A 21,940-nucleotide genomic window follows, 5' to 3' on the forward strand; every position below is an offset into this window, starting at 1 on the left:
TATTCTATTCTAATTGCAAAAGGAATGATTGGGAGTATAAAATGTATATTTCTTATTGACACACTAAAGTAGAAGATATAAATAACCATCTTAAGACAAATGTTTTGTGAAACATCTTATGTGCCTAAAACCTTTGCACAGTTCTGTATAATACATTGAGTCCAAATTTAACCCCCACTATTACCCCCCCAATCACCAACCCCACCCCGACCCCCAACATGCAATAGAATACACACACACATGCAACCCCCCAAAAAATTCATATATATAATAATCATATATTATTAAAACTAAACCTCTCTCCACAGCCCCTCCCAGAGATACCTGCCCCATTTCCTTGCAAACAAACTCGAACCCCCAGCCCTCTGCTCAACATCTCAAAAGCCACCACCCTCCCCATCTCCGCACACCACTCCGTAAATGAGGGAGTCTCATCTGACTTCCCCCCCTTTAAAAATAATCTGCCTGCCAATCATAATACTGGTCAGGGCCCAATTTTTTATGTGTCTGAACCTTCAACCTAAACTCTTGGATCATAACACACACCCAAAAAATATGGGTTGTGTCTCCATCTTCTGATTGGCATCACCAGTAGGTGGGTGTGTCTTTTAAATTGTGGATTTTTAATAAGTCTTAACAGTGTTTATTTTTCATATTATGGAATTTAATAGTGACTCTTGTCTATCAAACTCGAAACAGAAATAAAAAATGACAGTAAATGTGATTGATAAGACTCAATATATTCTAAATCTTCTGAACACTGCAAAATAATTTTTTTATACAGTGTTCAGAAGCATTTTTGTCTTGTTTTCCAGTAAAAAGATTTAAACATTCTTAAAAAAACATTCATTTAATTGAGAAGCAAAATGTCAAAATGAAAATATTTTGTCCTTTTTCAGAGAAAAGAAACAAAATTTTTTTAAATGTATGCTTATATCAGGAAAGAAATCATTTTGTTTCAAATGGGGTAAAAAAAAAACTTGATTCAAAAGAGAAGACAATTAAATTTTGAATGTTTTTTCTTTCTTATTTTAAGCATAAACCCCACTAAATGTTGTTAGATCTCTTTAAACTTAAGACTTAATATATACAAAATCATGGTGATGAATTTAACAATTGCCATAATTATAACAAAACATAACAGTCATTATTCACTTTGAAATCAAACCAAATCATTAACAAAGTACTTATAAAAAATATGGTAGCTAATTTGACCACTGGTTCTTGCAAAATGATGCCATGATGTTTGGTCAGGCCAATGAGGTTTATGTTATTGATGTGGCCGCTATATTTGGGCACTTTATCAATTATAATAATTTATTTGATACATTTCATTTGATTTGTCACACAAAGTTGTAGTTTGTACTTTAAAAGTCTGAGAAATAGAAAAAGAAAGAAATATAGTGCATTAGTCATATTGAATATTTTTATAATTTGTTTTTTTTTTGGTGTGTGTGTGTATATTTTCAAATTTGACTTGTCAAATAAACCCTGTTAAGACCTTTTTTAATTCACCTTTTGTGTTTCATGAAAGACAATGTAATACAGGTTTGGAGCAACATTAGGCTGAGTACAGAATAACAGATTTGTCATTTTTGGTTGAATGATCCCTTAAAAATATATCTGGATTCAGTCAATTTAATTGTAACATTTTGGGCAAAGGATAAGTTCAATTTTGTAAATGTAGATTATTCATTATTCAAACCCAGGTGATGAAAAATAACACGCTTCTCTGAAATGTTTCTTAATTTGATTAATTCAGTCACACTTTGTGTCTTTTGAAGTTTATTGACATTACATAAAGATTGACCTCCTTGAAATGTTCTGATTGTGAATGAAGCAGGTTTTCATTCGGCACACCCCTATTCCAAAGTACCCTTTGTGCCTCCTTCAGTCTGTTTTCAAAACAATGTTCTTAATGGGCAAAAAACAAAACAAAACAAAAAAACTCTGGAACATGCTTAAACATCTATAATAGTCAGAAAGTGCCAGGCATACCACTCTTGGTGTTCATGTTAACAAATATCTGATGATAATTGAAGGCTGGGTTTGCATCTTAGTACCAATGATTATCAGTTTTCTGAACATAGTTCACATTAAGGGTTAGCATGATGATTACATCTGGGACCAGGTGAAAATAGATAGAATGTTATTACCTGGGCTGTAATGTGTATATATGCACTGGGGAAAACTGAAGCCTTTCCAGTCTGGAGGATACTGACTGGATCCCTACTTTTCCTTTATTCTCTCTTTTTCTTTTGCATGCAGCACGAAGACTTTGTTCCCAGCCCAGGGAGCTGACAGTGGCGATAATGGTTTTGACAATGAAAGACCTGAAAATGCTACTGGATTTCTTTTCTTTTAATGAGAGTCAGAAAAGTGGAGGAGAAGGAGACAAAAGCAAGACAGGGAAAGAGATGAAGGCACAGAGAAAGTTTCATAGTCTCAATGGAAATTGTCCAAAAAAAAAAAAGAGACAATAAAAAAGGATATCTTACATTTGGGGGGGGGGAAAGAAGAAAAAAAAGGGGGGAAATTGATGAATCAACAAAAACTGACAGGCTGACATAGATAACACAGTCAATTGAGCACTGAAAAAAAATGCAAGCTAAAGGGTGGTTTGTTTACAGAATATACCTTTTTTTTTGTAGTATCACTAAATCCATTAAAGAAGATGATACATTTCAGACAACATTTACATGTGTGGGCTCATTACAATCTTTATGTGCATATCTATACCCCTGAGGTGCAGGAAAAACAGATATCAGGGACTAATAAAAAAATCAACACTGTGAACTTCTGCATCTTTTGTGTGGGCTATAAAGGGAGCGAGAGAACAAAAGTCTTTAACTGATTAAAGGGATAGTTCACCCAAAAATTGGCAGTTACCGAAAAGGAAGTATCGGGACATCCCTATCCAAATCCATTTGACTTTCTTCCATGAAACACAAAAACAGATGTTTGGCAGGATGTTAGCCTCAGTCACCATTCACTTTCATTGCATAATTTTTCTATAAAAGTGAATGGTGACTGAGTCTAACATCTCTGTTTGTATTCCTCGTAAAAAAAAAAAAAAAGGAAAGTCATATGGGTTTACAAAATACATGACAGTGAGTAGATGATGACAGAGTTTTTATTTCATTGTTTTATGTGAACTATCCCTTTAAAGAGAAATCCAGTTTTCCAGTCTGACTCGGTGTGATTTAATGCAGCATTAGCAGGGAGAGTAGAAAGGTAGGAACAACGAAATGATATAATGGACCTGAGATTTTCCAGCCTTTTCTGAAGCATTTTAAAAGTAAACTATTCAAACCAGTAGTACATGTAAATCACTTCCTTCTCTCATAGATATGGAATAACATCTTGATGAATAGAAAATAAAGCTTGTTATCTTTTTCATTGATATATGTATCATTAAAAGTTGTGATGAAACACACTACTGATGTGTATTTAGTTAATTGAGAAGCTGTAAAATATATGATCCATAATACAAATGTATTTCCGTGTGTCAGACCAAATCCCCTTGCCATTTCATAAGGACCTTAAAGAGGCTAAAAGATTTTGAGAAAATCCCTGTGGTGGCGTTGAATGCATATATGGCAAACTTACACAATGGAAGAGTGAACAAGGACGAGAGTAGCCAATTGAGTAGTGTTTGTTTAAGAGCAGACATGCCTGAAATCTTGAGAGTGTGGTAATGCCTGTGTAAGCAATGCAGTGATCAATATAATGGGGGTGCACCATCTATCCTAGAATGAATGCTTTAAACACAAGCCCCTCAATAGCTTAATAAGTACATGCTGTGTCCTCTGCAGTTTTTCAGACAATGTACAGTATAATTAGTTATTTGCACCCGTATCCCAACACATTTCTCAACATAATGCAATTCTAGATAAACAGCATCTCTTTACAATTCTTAGCAACATAAAATTATTGAGTCTTATTAAGCATATGACTGGTGTTAAACAGTGAAGTAAACATGGTGGAAGGCACAGATGTGGCATCCATAAGGATCTGAATGCAACGTTTAGTAAAGTGTGTGTGTTTGCTGCTAAAATGATCAGTTCTGAGGCCAACTTCACGAAACCCAACAATTAACTTTAATGCTTGACAAGTCCCAATTACTGGTAAAGCAAACTCCCAAGAAGCTACACTTAGTGGCGTTGCAGTGGCTTTAACATTGTACCAAGTGAAACCAAACTGAGAATTTCAATTACGTTGAGCAGTTGCACACACCTAGCAGAAACTCTCAGAAGTCATCAAAGATGAACTGCATCCCTTCTTTCCCTGCATTTACCACATTGGGTCAATTAAGCTAATTAGACAAGAGGAGACCAACAATTTCACATTCCTTCATTGAAGCTAAAGTGGCGATTGATTGTGAGAGAATGGTATTGGTGGGAGGCTTTTAACAAATCCTGAAATAATTGCACTTTTTTTTTTTTTAATCTGACACATTCATATCATTAAAGGTTTAACAGCTGAGAGCTCATTTCTAAGCTTTGGGCATCAAACGGAATTCAATCAAAGCACTACATTCTGGAATTTCTGGACCTGTCAAAACATATTAACACTTCACGTTCTTATTTATTGTTCATACTGATGTTCAAATCTTCTTTCCTTTTTTTTTTAAGGAACTCAAAATTGGAAAATTGGCTACAAAGAAAAGCCATCGGCCTGAAATGAAATTTTATACACGATTCAGAATGAATTTATTAGGATTGTAAGTGTGACAACCATTTCCCTCCAACAAGCTTGGTTTCCAATTAGCAACAATGTGACATATGCTGAGAGATGCGCGATCTTGCAGTGTGAACTCATTTTAAATTTGCCAACGTTGCTGAGATGGTTTGAACCACCAGTGAAGATGCTGAACTTCATTTGCAACAGATAACAGATTTAATGGCTTATGCTCTTTGACAAATAAGCTGCGGTTTCAGACCTATTTAGAGATGTCTACATATTTTACATGTGCCTGTGCAGCGCTATCCATACTCTCTGCAAAAACTGTGTGAATATCACAAGCTTTCTGTGTAAGGAAGACATATCAGTGTGAATTATGCATACCATCTTACCAGGCAGAGAAACTAAAACTGCACCGGCAGATATGCGGCAATGCTCCCTTCATTCTCATCCGCTGTCATGCCTCTCTCCTCTATCAGTCTGTGGGGCTATTTTTCTGTCTGAGGGTTAAGATATGCTGCTGTGAAACATGTCTTGGGGCTTTTTAGATTATTCTGCTGTCAGTCAAAAGAAGGAATTAAAAATAAATAGAAACCGTAGCCTCAGTCAGAGCACCCTCCACTTTTTTTGTTGCTTTTTTAATAAATTCATTCAAATTCAATCAAATCCCTTCAAGTTTGTTTCTGTATTTAAGAAATTCAATCAAATCTCCAAAAAGTTGCTTTATAATCTATACTGCATTACATCACTCTTATATGAAGATCTGTGTCTGGAATATCTATCTGTGACTCGGAATACTGACACTCATCCTTAATTCCTTTTAGATAATGAATAAACACGGAGGGCAAACTGTAGCAAACGCAACGGCTCTCAGCGGGCAAACATACCAAATAATCTTCTCAAAATAGCACTTTTGGATCTGTTTCAAGAGAAACATCCTAAATCTTCTCCTAATATTAATATTTAATTATTACTCTCTTTACTTTTCCATCATATGATAAAAAAAGGGCATGTGCTTTCCTCTCGCAAACTTAATCACAATAGTCCATTCACTATGTAATTCATCTTAATAAAACCAATACAGGACAGTATATCGTCTCCCACTAACTAGATGGATGGGTGGGTTGACGGAGGGATGGATGGATGATGGCGTAAAAAGGATGTTTATCCCTCCCTCCACCCCTGCTCTCGGAAGGACAGTTCCTAAGTGCTTGTGGATTTTATGTTTACTGTGTTTTATAGGGCTGATCCAGGAGCCAAGAGCTGTAAAATGTTGTGAGGGGGAGGAGAGAGAGGACAGGGGGGTGAAGGCAATGTTATTGTAAATCCAATCTTTATTGAGAATGACAGACAAACAGTCCTCCTCACTCCGGCCCACCTCTCCATCACTTTCCCTCCTTGATTGATTGAGTTCTCAGCAAAGTTTCAAAGAAAGTGCATTTGTGTGTTTTTGCTCAGTTATACTGTTGTTTTTAACCTTCCTAACGGTTCGATTAGCACAGGTCATGACACTGTTATGTCAAACATTATGTTTTCAACCTTTAAGTAACACATTAGAACATATTGATGCCTATGGAGTTCATACTGGTTTCATTTTAAGGTACAGAACACCATAAATGATAAAAGCACATACTGAGGGGTCAATCTGAAAAAATATGGCAGCTTCGATAAGTAAGTACAAATGGAATGGAAACAATCTCAAAGGTTTGTCTTTGGGGTCAGTCCATCTTAACTCTTTCCCCGCCAAACACGGAATTTTCCGGGTTTTATGAAAAAAACGCTTCCCCGCCAAACACGGAATTTTCCGGGTATCCGTGTTTTAGGTGGTATACGGTAAGGAAGACCCGTGCGCATGTTTTGAAAGAGTACGCAACTCTTTGATCAAAGAAACAGACTGCGATCGTCTCAAACGTGAAGTGGAACACCATACTAATACTAAAGCACTTGTTTGATAAAAATGCCTTTTTCTCAGCTTTTTGTCCGAAATGTTGTTTTTGACAAAACCTACCTCTGTTCAAGTGGCAATAAAAAAAGAACAAATGAAGATAAAATAAAATCGTTTTTTTTTTTGCCTAAAAGCAGAGGCTCAGATCTTTATTTTGATATATAGCATCTTCATATATTCATGGAAGAAAATATTCTGCGGGCTATTAAAATTTAGCGAAAATCGTCAAAAACCCTGGCGGTGGCTGGCAACTAAAAAAAAAAGGTTTGAGATTTCTCTTATAATTTTTTTTTTTATGTGGGTTAGAAATTGCAATTTTTACAAAAAATGAGTTTGAGATTCCACTGGTTACAGAGCTAGGGCTAGTAGAAATCTGGGGGAAAATTCATGTATTTCGAGAAATGAACAGATGTAATATAAGCATAACAAATAATACAAACGAGCAGTATTTTACAGAAATTATGTTTATGATTGACATACAATAGCTTATGCTTGTCAATGAGGTCTAAAATGTTACTACTTTTGATACTGGCAACAGTGAATCATGATCTAACGCACGGTTCTTCAAAAAGTTCATAAACAAAAGAGTTTAGTTTTAAGTAACCTTAATTAATTGCATGTGGAGTTTAAAAGTCAGCACCCAGAATTAAAGATCAAGATTTTGTGAACTGAGGCAAAATGGTGTGTGCTGGCAGGAACATCTGGAACTCGCACTGTCTGTCTGCACACAACATCAGAACATCAAGCTGATGATTGAGTCAGCAAAGCTAAACGTGGATGACAAGGACCTGCTGGAACTTCTAGTCTGTGACATAAACAGTTATGACTGCATGCTCAACAAGTGTGATCAGTGTCCAGGTAAAGAGGCCTTAATGCAGATGCTTGAAGAGCCAGAACAAAAGATGACACACTTCCTGATAACATCACCATTATGCAGTGGTTTGTGACTGACAGAGCAGATATGATCACTGTCATTCTCATAGGGATGAATTCTCTGTTGCTCTGGCTGAGAAACTTAATGTGTTAAAGACACACCGTGGAAGACATCAACGTGGAAAACTGTGATGTTTTTGTAAAAGTCTTCCACTCATCTGGACCAAGAACATCATTCAAAATGTCTACTGAGGACAAAGTGTGGGTTCCCATGAATAATGTTCTCAGAAAACTAACACCTACCGAATTGACTACAGTCACCAGACACTCCCACAATATTTCAGAGAGACTGAGTGAGGAAATCTCACAGCTTCAAATAAAACATGTACATGTAAAAAACTAAAAATTATTATTTGTTATGCTTATATTACATTTCTTCATTTTTAAAAATGCATGAATAAAGTAGGCTTTTCACAGACTTCTACTAGCCCTAGCTCTGTAACCAGTGGAATCTCAAACTGAATGCTACTATAGAGGACTTATTTCTGTGAAAATTTCAGGTTCCTATCTTGTCCCCCACCAGAGATATTCAACCCGAAAGTGAGGGGAATTTTAAAAAGAATTTCACTTTCTCGCCCCCATTAAAAAAATATAAGAGAAGTCTCAAACCTGAAATGTTCTGCATGAACACTATACTTAAATAGTAACCCCTAAAAAACACTGAGACTCGAACCTTCCTATTGTAAATTGACAGCAAATATGGAACTTTGAGTAATCTTGAGCATTACATTAAGACTTAAGTTCAACAAGAATGTGCAAAATGTTTAAACGTTGATCAGACAACATTCATTTACTGACAGGTGAAGTGAAAAACATTTATTATCTCGTTACATTGGCACCTGTCAAGGGGTGGGTAGTCAGGTAGTCAGTTCATAAAATTTCTTGTGTTGAAAGCAGGCAAAATGGACAAGCATAAGGATATGAGCAACTTTGCCAAGTGCCAAATTGTGATGTCTATACAATTGGGTCAGAGCATCTCCAAAACAGCAGGTCTTGTGGGATGTTTCCGGTATGCAGTGGTTAGTACTAGGGCTTCCCCCTAATAGTCGAAAAAACACTACACAGGGAACTGATGAACACCGATATTACCGCTGGTTGGACGCTAGGTGGTACTATGTTTTTTTTTTATTAAACATTGTTAGGGTTATGCTTACACAATAAAGCTAAAGTTTGATTTCAAACATTGAACTATATTTTTTATTTATTTGAACTACAAATTCAAATGAAACTGGAAAAAAATGAAGTGCAATTAAAATGTGTGTTGTTCAACTTTTTGAAAGATGGTTTTACAACAGTTGTGAAGGACAACATCTCTCTAGCAAAGAACCTCATCCGTGCATTCTCTACCGGGCAGGTATTTCATTGTCTGGGAAAATATGTGTGTGAATACATTTGTTTTGTTCCCTCCTTCACTATATATCTATATATATATTTCAAAATCCAATTACATCGGCAACCCCCGGGGCTGAGGGAAAGATGAATATTCTTGCTTTAGTGTTCTGCAATGAAAACTAAATTAATTTAATTTTTAAACTTAAATCAAATACATTTCTAAATTCAAATTTTATTCCAAACGAAACGAAAAAGCAATTAAAATAATGAAGTGGTCCAAAAATAAAAATAATAATATATATATATATATATATATATATATATATATATATATATATACACACACCTTTCCATTTACCGTCAGGCAAGTATCCATCTAAACATGTAGGTGGAAAATAATAAAAATACAAATAGTAAAAATAATAATTATAATGATGAAAATATTCACTGAAATTTAAATCATGGTTCGAGTTGAATTTTTTTTGTTTATTTTAAGTTTTATTCACAGATGTAGAGGCTGCAGAGTTGTGTTCACAATGAACTGTTCTATGGAAATAAAGTGAACTGAACTCAAAACACCTCCTGAGCGTATAGACTCCCATATTAAAATGTATCTTTTTTACAAGCCATGCACTACAGTAAAAGTGTTTAGATATGTAAGCGCAGCGAAGTTCTAGCGGGAAGACTAGCAGCTGTACATCATCGCACTATTAGCCGAGTAATTCCTTGCCAATCACATGTAAGCCATTGCTTTATAAGTCTGCTCATAATCTATCACATTGCTGTTTCAGTGTGCTAACATGGCAACCTCCACCACCACCAGTTAAGTCCCATCCTGCATGGGAGTAGGCTCCTCACCCCTGCCTAATATTATAATAAAGGATATAACGGTTCTGAGTACAACTTCTTCGGACCGCCAGATGGGGGTTATGCCAAAGAGAGACATTACTTTTCTGTTTTATATTCATCAAATAAATGTCATCTTAAATTTCACTGAAGTCTGAGAGTCTTCCTGATAGAAGTAATAAGATAGCGTTGTGTGAGGTACAAGGCAAAATTTAAGTGTTTATGAACTGATAATATGCCATTCTACTTGTGATTTATGTGAACGAGAATAAAAGTAATTGTTGTTGTAGCACCTCTAGTGTATATTTCACCTGGAAACTGCTGCGATACCCACAAGCAGCCATGTATTTTGCAAAATGTGGTATGGTAGCATGATTCTATGAAACCAGGTTGCAACAATTCATTGGTGTGCGCTTCATTTAAAAGGAAAAAAATCAGTTAATCTTCATTCTTTCTCTTTTTTATAAATGTAACTTGCGCTTTGCCTCTGAAACAACTTTTTGTCTGATGTCAACAAGCTCTCGTTTTTAACCCCTATCTTCAACCACCTGTCACATAGAGACCATTATTCACGATCCAATTATTTCCCACTGGATCAAATAAAGTCCCGCCAGACAGTTATTTCTCATTGAATGTCCTGTTTCTCTCTGAAATACATCACATACCGGAAGTAAAATGTGATGTGCTTGAGTCATACTTGTAAGATCTATAAAGCAACATGCTGTAAAAAAAAGCATCCTAGGTACAATCATTTGAGAGTGTTTGTGCTAACTTGGGTACTTTGGTGAGATGCACACTTAGCAGTCCTGGGAAGTTCATTCCAACCTCAAAATTAATGACCGCAGGACAGTCTGTTATTCCTCACGCTTTTACATTGAGACCTACAGCCAACCGATCAATGCATCAACTGGGAGAGATGAATCAATGTCCTGTCACACTAGCTCCTCTCTCTCTCTTTCTCCATCCCGACTCTTATTAGGCCTTACAGTTTCTTTGTCTCCAATGTTCACATCTCATGCTGCTTCTAATCTGGAAAAATCTCCCCGCAATGAGCCTAAACACCGAACTACATTGGGCCGACTAGCAGCAAGCGAAACATCCAAAATGGAAATACATTCAAGATTGCAGAAACATTAGCCAGTCATTGCTTTGCTTTATAGCAGATTAGAGGTGATGATGGAGAAAATAATAAACCAGTGCACTTTCATAGAGCTGTATGAACATGCTAATGTCAATATGCCAATTACTGCATATGTTGACTCTGATGTCGTTATATTAATTGTGAGTTTAGTTTCCTGAACTGCAATAAATGCACTTTAGTCTTATGGTGCATGGCACATTCCTCCTAACCTTTTTACTGAGAGCCCTGAAAAACTAAGAGACTTTTTAGTGATGCTTAGCAGTGCCATCTTAGTGCTTGACTTGTTTCTTTTGCTATTTATAGAAACAATTGTAAGAGAAAACACAATATAAGCACTTTTCCTAAGTTAGTTCTGCATCTGCCAAGAAAACACATGTAAATACAGTTTAATAAAATAAGTTATATTTAAAAAAAACAAAACTAGTGTGTGTGTACAGATTGGCTGACTGGATAAAACTGGATGGAGTAGCTCTAACTCCACCTAGTGACATGTGCTCTACTAACTGGTAAAAAAAAAAAATGGCTCTTTTTTTACATTTTAATATTATTGAAATGGCACTGAAAATTGTAAATTGGTTGAAATTACTTTTTTTTTATTTTGTCCACTAAAGTTCTTGTTGATTGCACAGGCTCTCTAAACTAAAACACACATCCTCTGTTGCAACCTAAAGTCAGAGGTTCATTGCCTATATATATATATACAGTATGTCAGCTTTAATTCAGACAGAACTGGGCCATAAACATGCCAAATATGAGTTCAAATATGTCATATCTTGCACTGTAATATTAACCAAAAATTAAATCATAATGAATCTTGTGATTACAAAAAAATAAACAATTAAATGAAAGGAAAAAAACAACTCTTTTGTACTCTTTGTTCAAAGAAAAACTTTGAACAATAAACTGCTGAATCAGTGTTTGACGTTTATGATATATGGCTTTGGTACAAGCATGCAGGAAACAATCAAATAAATCCTGGCAGACAAACTCAACCAGGTAAATGCAGAAAATGACTTTTCCTGCACTGTGACTCTCACCTGCATTGGCAATCGCATCAATCTCCAGTTTGGTGATGTCACCACAGAAGAGGGATATTTTCTTGTTCAGTTCTTCATTGGGTTTGCAGTGAGGTGAACAAAAGGAGTCACCTATAAGGTAACAAACAGTAAAGTTAAGAATGTAATTAACGTATATAAATACATACAGGTGAAACTCGAAAAATTAGAATATCGTGCAAAAGTTCATTAATTTCAGTAATTCAACTTAAAAGGTGAAACTAATATATTATATAGACTCATTACAAGCAAAGTAAGATATTTCAAGCCTTTATTTGATATAATTTTGATGATTATGGCTTACAGCTTATGAAAACCCCAAATTCAGAATCTCAGAAAATTAGAATATTGTGAAAAGGTTCAGTATTGTAGGCTCAAAGTGTCACACTCTAATCAGCTAAACACCTGCAAAGGGTTCCTGAGCCTTTAAATGATCTCTCAGTCTGGTTCAGTTGAATTCACAATCATGGGGAAGACTGCTGACCTGACAGTTGTGCAGAAAACCATCATTGACACCCTCCACAAGGAGGGAAAGCCTCAAAAGGTAATTGCAAAAAAGTTGGATGTTCTCAAAGTGCTGTATCAAAGCACATTAACAGAAAGTTAAGTGGAAGGGAAAAGTGTGGAAGAAAAAGGTGCACAAGCAGCAGGGATGACCGTAGCCTGGAGAGGATTGTCAGGAAAAGGCCATTCAAATGTGTGGGGGAGCTTCACAAGGAGTGGAGTGAGGCTGGAGTTACTGCATCAAGAGCCACCACACACAGACGGGTCCTGGACATAGGCTTCAAATGTCAAACGTCTTACCTGGGCTAAAGAAAAAAAAGAACTGGTCTGTTGCTCAGTGGTCCAAAGTCCTCTTTTCTGATGAGAGCAAATTTTGCATCTCATTTGGAAACCAAGGTCCCAGAGTCTGGAGGAAGAATGGAGAGGCACACAATCCAAGATGCTTGAAGTCCAGTGTGAAGTTTCCACAGTCTGTGTTGGTTTGGGGAGCCATGTCATCGGCTGGTGTTGGTCTACTGTGCTTTATTAAGTCCAGAGTCAAGGCAGCCGTCTACCGGACATTTTAGAGCACTTCATGCTTCCTTCAGCAGACAAGCTTTATGGAGATGCTGACTTCATTTTCCAGCAGGACTTGGCACCTGCCCACACTGCCAAAAGTACCAAAACCTGGTTCAATGACCATGGTATTACTGTGCTTGATTGGCCAGCAAACTCGCCTGACCTGAACCCCATAGAGAATCTATGGGGCATTGCCAAGAGAAAGATGAGAGACATGAGACCAAACAATGCAGAAGAGCTGAAGGCCACTATTGAAGCATCTTGGTCTTCCATAACACCTCAGCAGTGCCACAGGCTGATAGCATCCATGCCACGCCGCATTGAGGCAGTAATTAATGCAAAAGGGGCCCAAACCAAGTACTGAGTACATATGCATGATTATATTTTTCAGAGGGCCGACATTTCTGTATTTAAAATCCTTTTTTTTATTGATTTCAGTGTAATATTCTAATTTTCTGAGATTCTGAATTTGGGGTTTTCATAAGCTGTAAGCCATAATCATCAAAATTATATCAAATAAAGGCTTGAAATATCTTACTTTGCTTGAAATGAATCTATATAATATATTAGTTTCACCTTTTAAGTTGAATTACTGAAATTAATGAACTTTTGCACAATATTCTAATTTTTCGAGTTTCACCTGTATAATTAACATCAACATCATTAACATGTATGTATTTACACAAAACAACCCCAGTAGTAAGCTATGCACAACAATCTATTCATGTCTACAGCCTTCTAACACTTCTGCAGAATTTTTAAACAGCCATGATTTTTTAATTCATGTTTTGAGGGTTTGACACATTGCACAAATTAGATTTGAATGTTGAATGAAAGGCATTTTTGATAAAACAGAAACTAGTGATTATGATTACAATATAAAAATCAACATGGTACTTTACACATTTCTGTTATCGAATTACCCCCTAAAGCCTGTCCTGCTTAAAAAAAACAATTATTACTTAAAAATTAACAAAATGCAATACATCCTTTAATTATGGCATTGGCTTGATTATTTTCAGCGGTTATTGAAGTTTGCAAATGTTTAATGACGCTATTTTCATTATACAGCAGGCCAACAGAATGTGGGGTAATTTTAAAATTATAGGGACTGTAAAATCTGTGGCACATTTATGGTATTTTGGGGGATTTAACCCTCAGTGACCCAAGCATAAAGCTTTGATGATGTGTTTTCTTTTTTTCCTCTTTGTATGTTTTTAGGAAGCCACTGATTATACAAATCTTTTTTATTTTTTTAAGCAAGTTTTGCTTTGAGGTGATTTTAGCAAGCTGTTTTATTAACCTCATTCCACCCCCTGTACCTCATCCGTTTTTTTGAGTTGTGCCCACATCTCCATTTCTTCCAAATCCATTTCTTATAAATAGAGTAACACAAAAAATGGCAAAATTGCAAAAAATAAAAGATAATGGTTTACAGTAAGTACCAAAAGTGTATAGGGTATCTAGAGTCACGAGGCATGCAAGAGTGTAGGAATTTTTTTTTTTTGCACTTCAATAAATTATAGTTTTTATAATTATTTAATATCTATTTAAGATTACTATCCCAGGACATCTATTAATTTGTGTATAACAAGATAAATGAGTATTATATTCATACAAATAAATACTAGATCATGTTGGCTTTCTGTGCAACACTGAACTATCAACAATGGTGAATTGTCAGTATTTTATATGCATATATAGCCGTGGCCAAAAGTATTGGCAGTGACATACATTTTGTGTTTCGCAAAGTTTTCTGCTTCAGTTGTTGTGGTGTTGATTCACATTGTTTCTAGATTATTGTGCAGAGTGATCAGATGCATTTTAAATAATTGCAAAAAGCTTCATTGGCCAAAAAAAATAACTTTATCACAAAAATTCAAATTTCGTATGACCAGCTAACATCATTTCACTAATCATATCAGCAGCACCTGGGAAAGTGTGAACGAGTACTAGTCAGGTGAAATCACTCATTATAAGAGCAAACTGATTGCTGTAAAAGGAGGGAAGAATTGCTTCCAATCACTGTGTTCTTGTTAGCAATGATTACCTCTAAAGAAAGACATGCAGCCATCATTGATTCGCATCAAAATGGCCTCACATGCAAGGAAATTGCTGCAAAGAATATTGCACCTGAAAGAACCAACCGGATCATCAAGAACTTCAAGGAGAGAGGTTCATCTGCAGTGAAGAAGGCTTCCCAGAGTGTCCAGCAAGTGCCAGGACCGTCTCCTCCTGAGGAGTCAGCTACGGAATCGTGTCACCACCAGTGCAGAGCTTGCTCAATATTGGCAGCAGGTTGGTGTGAGTGCATCTGCACGCACAGTGAGGTGAAGACTTTTGGACAATGGCCTGGTGTCAAGAAGGGCATTAAAGAAGCCACTAATCTCCAAGAAAAGCATCAAGGACAGACTGACATTCTGCAGGAAGTACAAGGATTGGACAGCAGAAGACTGGTGCAAAGATATTTTCTCTGATGAAGCCCCCTTCCGACCGTTTGGGACATCTGGAAAATCGATAGTCCGGAGAAGAAAGGATGAACGCTACCATGAGTCCTGTGTTGTGCCAAAAGTGAAGCCTCCTGAGACCATCCATGTGTGGGGTTGCTTTTCATCCAAGGGAGAGGGTTCTCTCACAATTCTGCCCAAAAACACTGCCATGAATAAAGAATGGTATAAAAACTTCCTGCAAGAGCAACTTCTCCCAACGATCCAGGAGAAATTTGGTGTTGATCCGTGCATTTTCCAGCATGATGGAGCACCATGTCACGAGGTAAGAGTAATAATGAAGTGCTCGGAGATCATTACATTGAAATTTTGGATCCGTGGCAAGGCAACCCCGGATCTTAATCCCATAGAGAGCCTGTGCTCAATCCTCAAAAGGCGAGTGGACAAGCAGAAGCCCACAAATTGTGATCAACTCCGAGCACTAATAAGTCAAGAATGGATCGCCATCAGTCAGGATTTGGTCCAGAAGCTGATATCCAGCATGACAGAGAGAATTGCAGAGGTTATGAAGAACAAGGGTCAACACTGTAAATATTGACTCTTTACATATGCATAATGTTTTTGCCAATAAAATCCTTTAAAATTTATGAAATGCTTATCATTGTTTTCCAGTATACCATAGAAAATTATCTACAAATACTGAAGCAGCAGACTTTGCAAAACACAAAATGTATGTCACTGCCAATACTTTTGGCCACGGCTGTACACATACATAATATACATGCAATTTCTTACTCAAGGTGGCACTGTTGTTTCAGTGATTGACTTGATTTAAATTTGACATAGCTGTTTGAAGAAGAAACAACGTTGAAGTAAACTTACAGCAAGTACAACATAGTATTATTATATGACTATAGTCATTTGGGTGTACTACTGAAATTATGTCTGTTGTGCATCTATTTAGACTCAACAAGTGCCCGTGAAAATACACATGATATACATAAGCTACACATAAGTTACACATACGTACAGTACATTACACATGTGTAGATTATGTGTTATGTGTAGCTCAATATGTGTTTGACAGCCAGTTGCATCTCATGAAATTTCAATAAATCTTATTTTATTGTTTTCTAATTCTCTTGAAAATATATTTTTTATAGATTTTTTTATAGATTTAAGTGTAAGGTTTCTAAAAGCCTGAATATTTAAGAGTGTTTGGGAAAATTACCATGCATTTAAGGGTTACATTTGCAATTTTTTTCCCCCACCAAAACTGTTATTGCAAGACAATTTAGAGTGTCAACCACTTTTACTCTACATTTTTTTACCATAATTACAAATTGGGTATTGTTTAACTGTTGTAAACCAACATTGAAGGGCTATGCCTATGTGGGTTGGACGTTGAGCTGGATTTAAGCTAGTTTTCAATGATTTTGTCACAGAGCTGGTAATCCTGTTGTTTATAATGAGTGTGTTTCTGGTTTACCTGATGGAGTCCAGACAAGAATCTTCTCCAGAGGAATGTAGTCCTTGTACACTTTCCTCCTATTTTCTCTATCCATAGAGCAAAGCTGATCTACCAAAGACAAATATACAAACCAAAGCATAAAATATACCAAAATCATGAACAATTTCAAAGTCAGACAATGTTCTACCTGAGGCGAACTGTATTTAGCAATGTCAGGCGTCACTTTATTTATATTGATAAATGATTACAAATGTCTGAGTTCACATTGACAATATGAGATTTAAAAACTAATTTACAGGGATAGGTCACCCAAAAATGTAATTGATCTCATCTCTCATGCCATCCCAGATGTTACTTTCTTCTGCAGAACACAAACTAAGATTTTTAGAAGAATATCTCATCTCTGTAGGTCCATACAATGCAACATCTGAGATACAGATCAATATTTAAGGTATTTTTTACTATAAATCTACACTTTCAAAGAGCCCTCCTAGGCACTCTTCTCTCCTAAGAGTTCTTCTATATTTTATTTTTTACTTTTTTCTTATCGCCACCTACTGTGCGAGGAGAATAAATAGTAAAAAGGACATAAATATTGATCTTCTTCTCACCCACACCTATAATATTACATCTTAAGATATGGCCTACACCACTGGATTACTTTTATGCTTTATACTTTGTCACTTTTGGACCATCAAAGTTTTGGACCCTGTTGACTTGCATTGTATGGACCTACAGAGCTGAAATATTCTTCTAAAAATCTTCATTTGTGTTCTGCAGAAGACAGAAAGTCACACAATTTTCATTTTTGGATGAACTATACCTTTAAACCTTAAAATATATACAGTGCATACGGAAAGTATTGATTTTCTTTTTTCTTTCTTTTTTTCATAAATTTGCCAAGATTTCAAACAAACTTCTTTCATGTTGTCATTATGGGGTATTGTTTGTAGAATTTTGAGGAAAATAATGACTTTAATCCCTTTTGGAATAAGGCTGTAACGTAACAAAATGTTGAAAAAGCGCTGTGAATTCTTTCCGGATGCACTGTATATAGGTTTTTGAAAATTTTAAAACAAAGGAACTTTAGGCCATAAAATGAATATAAAATATGTACAAATCTGTACTCTTTCCATGTCACTAATTAAATGAGCAACTTTGTGACATTGACCATGTTAACTCCTTTGAACAAAAAGTCAGATTTCCTTTTGATGTTCCTTGGGACATTCTTAAATCATGCTGGATAACATGGATCATCAGGTTTTCCGAGTGCATGCTGTCAATACAGCAAAATGAGGACACACCACACACTAAAAAATTCTAAAATTCGTACAAAGTAACAAACTGTTAATTTTATTTACAGTTATTATTTTATTGATTTGACAATTCAACTTCATACTCCGCAGTTTTTAGATGAAAATATAACATTTATAAAATTTGACACAGAAACATAAGTAAACACTTCCAGGGGAGCCTGGGTAGCTCAGTGAGTCTTGACGCTGACTACCACCCCTGGAGTCACAAGTTCGAATTCAGGGAGTGCTGACGGACTCCAGCCAGGTCTCCTAAATTACCAAATTGGCCCGGTTGCTAGGGAGGGTAGAGTCACATGGAGTAACCTCCTCGAGGTCGTGATTAGGGGTTCTTACTCTCGATGGGGTGTGTGGTAAGTTGTGCATTGATCGCAGTGAGTAGCATGAGCCTTCGCATGCTGGGAGTCTCCGCGGTGTTATGCACAATGAGCCACGTGATAAGATGTGCGGATTGACGGTCTCAGAAGTGGAGGCAACTGAGATTTGTCCTCCACCACCCAGATTAAGGTGAGTAACTGTGCCACCACAAGGACCTACTAAGAAGTGGGAATTGGGCATTCCAAATTGGGAGAAAAGGGGATACAAATAAATATTACAAATAAATTAATTAATTAAAACTATAAATAAACAAAAAACACTTCCAAGTGGACTCAACCGTATGATTATATTTTATGTAGCCCGAGTTTTTCAACCTTTTTGACTCCAAAAGAATATTCAAAAGCCCCCCCATATAGGCTATTAGATATTTATATTATAAGATTTATCTATTATAGGATATTTCCTTAAAACTTGTGATTCCAGAAATGTCTAGAACTGATCTTCTTCATAAAAAGCAAGCTGTTGAAAGGAGATATTACATTGTTAGCATTTTTATTAAGTTGAATTATAATGCATGCATGCATGTATGTATTTATCTATTTATTTGTGTATTTTTGTGATATGAACCCTTTGGAATTATTTGAAATCAATAAACATTCCTCGTTGTTTTTATTATTACTTATTATCATCATTATCCCAAATGAGTAACCTGCAATATGTATGTAATTTTAACCCAGCATTGTGTCAAAAAACAACCCAGCACACTGGTTAATGTACAGTAGACCTTTCTAACTCATCAAGTCAGGATCAAAATAACTGCATGTGTTCTGTTCAATAGTTACCCAGAATTGTGTCCCAATAACCCAGCAATGGTCATTTTAACCCCAGCATTTTTTTGAGTGAGCGTATGCTGTATGAAAATTACATTTAATTAATTTCTGAACTGCGTCTTGGAAGTCTGATCCAGACTATTTGACCTAAGTTCACTTTCTATTGAGAGACTCACTCTTTGACTCTTTCCAGTCAGTGTTGGGTGAATGCAGGTTCAGGTGTGTCCGCTCGCTCATGGCGAGCAGTGTGCCCGTGTGCAGAGTCGCGATGACCGCAGCTGACAGCCCAACAGCACCGAGGGCAACTCTGATGGAGCCGCGGGGCTTCAATGATAAGAGTGAAATTGAAGCTGTCGAGACCTTCTCCCACTGTGTTTTAGGAAAGACCATCTGAGAACGCAATAGCCCTTTACCTGCGCTGCATAGTGTGTGAAAAGAGCGCTCGGTTAAGCTTTGTGCGAATTTGCTGACAGACTTTACATGACTCGGGCATCTGTTTTCAGCGCTGGATATCAATCCAACGCTATTTGAGAGTGAAACACGAGTGGCAAGTTTTGACACCTGAAACGCCATGGCCTGCGTGTTTTGTCCTGACTCTGTCCTCACAGATGTCAAATGTGACTTTTAAGCCCACAATTCTCCCGACTGCACTTTAATTTTACCGTGGTTTCGATGTAGAATTAATAGTAACAAACGGCGCTCAGATGATAACACAAATATTCTGAAATCGAAACAAAATGTTCTGCAACAGTGAAAACAATCGAGGCAATACCAATATGTAGGGGTCCATGAGCGTTTACTTGGACTGTCCCGGATCACACGATTTATCCAATACTGCCATCTAGCAGGAATAAAAATATAAACGCAATATTTTGGTTGTTTGCCTTTGGGTTGTTGAGGAATAACATATACGTGAACCCTTTTAATTCATCCTCATATTTTTATAAAAATGTGAAAATTAAAGTTAAATTGAATAGTTTAGATGCTATAATTCGTCATCAACCATTTTAACCACCTTTTAGCTTTAGTGCACTTACAGTAAATAGTCCTGTTGTCTGACAAATTATTTATTTATTTATTTTTATCTAAAGGTATTGCATGTAGTGTCTCAATTAATTCATTTAAAAATGATTCCTAGCAAAAGTAAGATGTAAAAAAAAAAAAGGTTCAAGTTACATTTATTTAAAGGAATAGTTTACCCAAAAATGAAAATTCTCTCATCATTTACTCGCCCTCATGCTATCCCAGATGTGTATGACTTTCTTCAGCTGAACACAAACAAATATTTGTATTATTGCTTTTAGAAGAATATCTCTGGTCTGTAGGTCCATACAATGCAAGTGAATGGGTGCCAACATTTCGAGGCTCCAAAATTCACAATAGGGTCACATAAAAGTACTCCAGACCACTCTGGTGGTTAAATCCATATCTTCAGCAGCGATATCATAGGTGTGGGTGACAAACAGATTTTTATAATAATGTCCTTTGTCCTTCACCTTCTGTTGGCAATTCACATTCTTCGTGCATTTTGCAGTCTTCTGGGCAGGGAGGAGAATTTATAAAAACAAATGACTTACAAATTGATATGTTTCTCTCCCACACCTATAATTTTGCTTTAGAAGTTATGGATTTAACCAGAGTTTTATGGATAACTTTAATGCTGCATTTATGTGCATTCTGGAGCATCAAAATGTTGGCACTCATTCACTTTGTATGGACCTGCAGAGCTGAGATATTCTTCTCAAAATCTTCATTTGTGTTCTGCAGAAGAAAGAAAGTCACACACATCTGGGATCCCAGGAGGGTTAGTAAATCATTAGAGGATTTATATTTTTGGGTAAACTTTCTCTTTAAATAAGCTTAACTTTGCCACTGTACAAATACAAGTAGCCTAGTTTAATGTAGTTGCTTTGCCATTTATCAACCTGTTTATTTATTTTTTTAAACGTGTGTATTCTTCTCATACATTTTAAATACTTATGTATTCTGACTTCATAATATGAGTATCTAAAGATTACTCAATTCAATTTGATGGAAATTTGTCTTAGTTACAATTAAAATGAATATATCTTTAAAATTGTTTTACTGAAGCAGAGTATGTGAGGTCCTATAAGCTGCGCTAGTAATTATTCAAGAAGATTTAATAAAAAAAAATAAAAACAATTGCTGTGTAAAATAGATTTAAATGGACTATAGTATGTCACACTGCAGCACACTGATCAGGTCAATGCTTAAAATGTCACGTCAGCTACCTTTTTACATATCTTTTGCATATCCGAATTAAGCATTGTAAAGAAGTCTCCTCCTTTCATACAGTTTCAACAGATGACCATCAAGACGATCATTCATATGAGTGGCACAATCTTACATTATGAGGAAAACAACAACACATAACTGCCAGACTCAATTGGCTGTGTGTCATTTTCACTCAGTCACAATTTTTATAAGTGGTTGTGGTTTTTTTTCTTGTGCAAGTGCACACCCAGTGAGTAAAACCATAGTCATATAGAGTACAGTTCCGTTATACGGAAATTGAGAAAAGAGGAACACCCTTTTTTGTCAGC

General features: G+C 36.2%; 1 protein-coding gene across 3 annotated transcripts in view; it reads right to left on the reverse strand.

Moving 5' to 3' along the window:
• Nucleotides 1-20,153, reverse strand: part of LOC127663400 (ADP-ribose glycohydrolase MACROD1-like) — a 94,686-nt gene extending 74,533 nt beyond the window's left edge. For all 3 annotated transcript variants that reach the window (XM_052154972.1, XM_052154971.1, XM_052154970.1), the window contains exons 1-3: nt 19,553-20,153; nt 16,934-17,023; nt 11,918-12,028 (exon numbers count right to left, since the gene is read on the reverse strand). In XM_052154972.1, the coding sequence (XP_052010932.1) occupies nt 11,918-12,028; nt 16,934-17,023; nt 19,553-19,949 (598 nt within the window). In that variant the 5' untranslated portion in view covers nt 19,950-20,153. The remainder of the gene's footprint in view (nt 1-11,917; nt 12,029-16,933; nt 17,024-19,552) is intronic.
• Nucleotides 20,154-21,940: the final 1,787 nt, after the last annotated feature.

The sequence above is a fragment of the Xyrauchen texanus genome, chromosome 23, assembly GCF_025860055.1.
Source record: "Xyrauchen texanus isolate HMW12.3.18 chromosome 23, RBS_HiC_50CHRs, whole genome shotgun sequence".
Lineage (NCBI taxonomy): Eukaryota > Metazoa > Chordata > Actinopteri > Cypriniformes > Catostomidae > Xyrauchen > Xyrauchen texanus.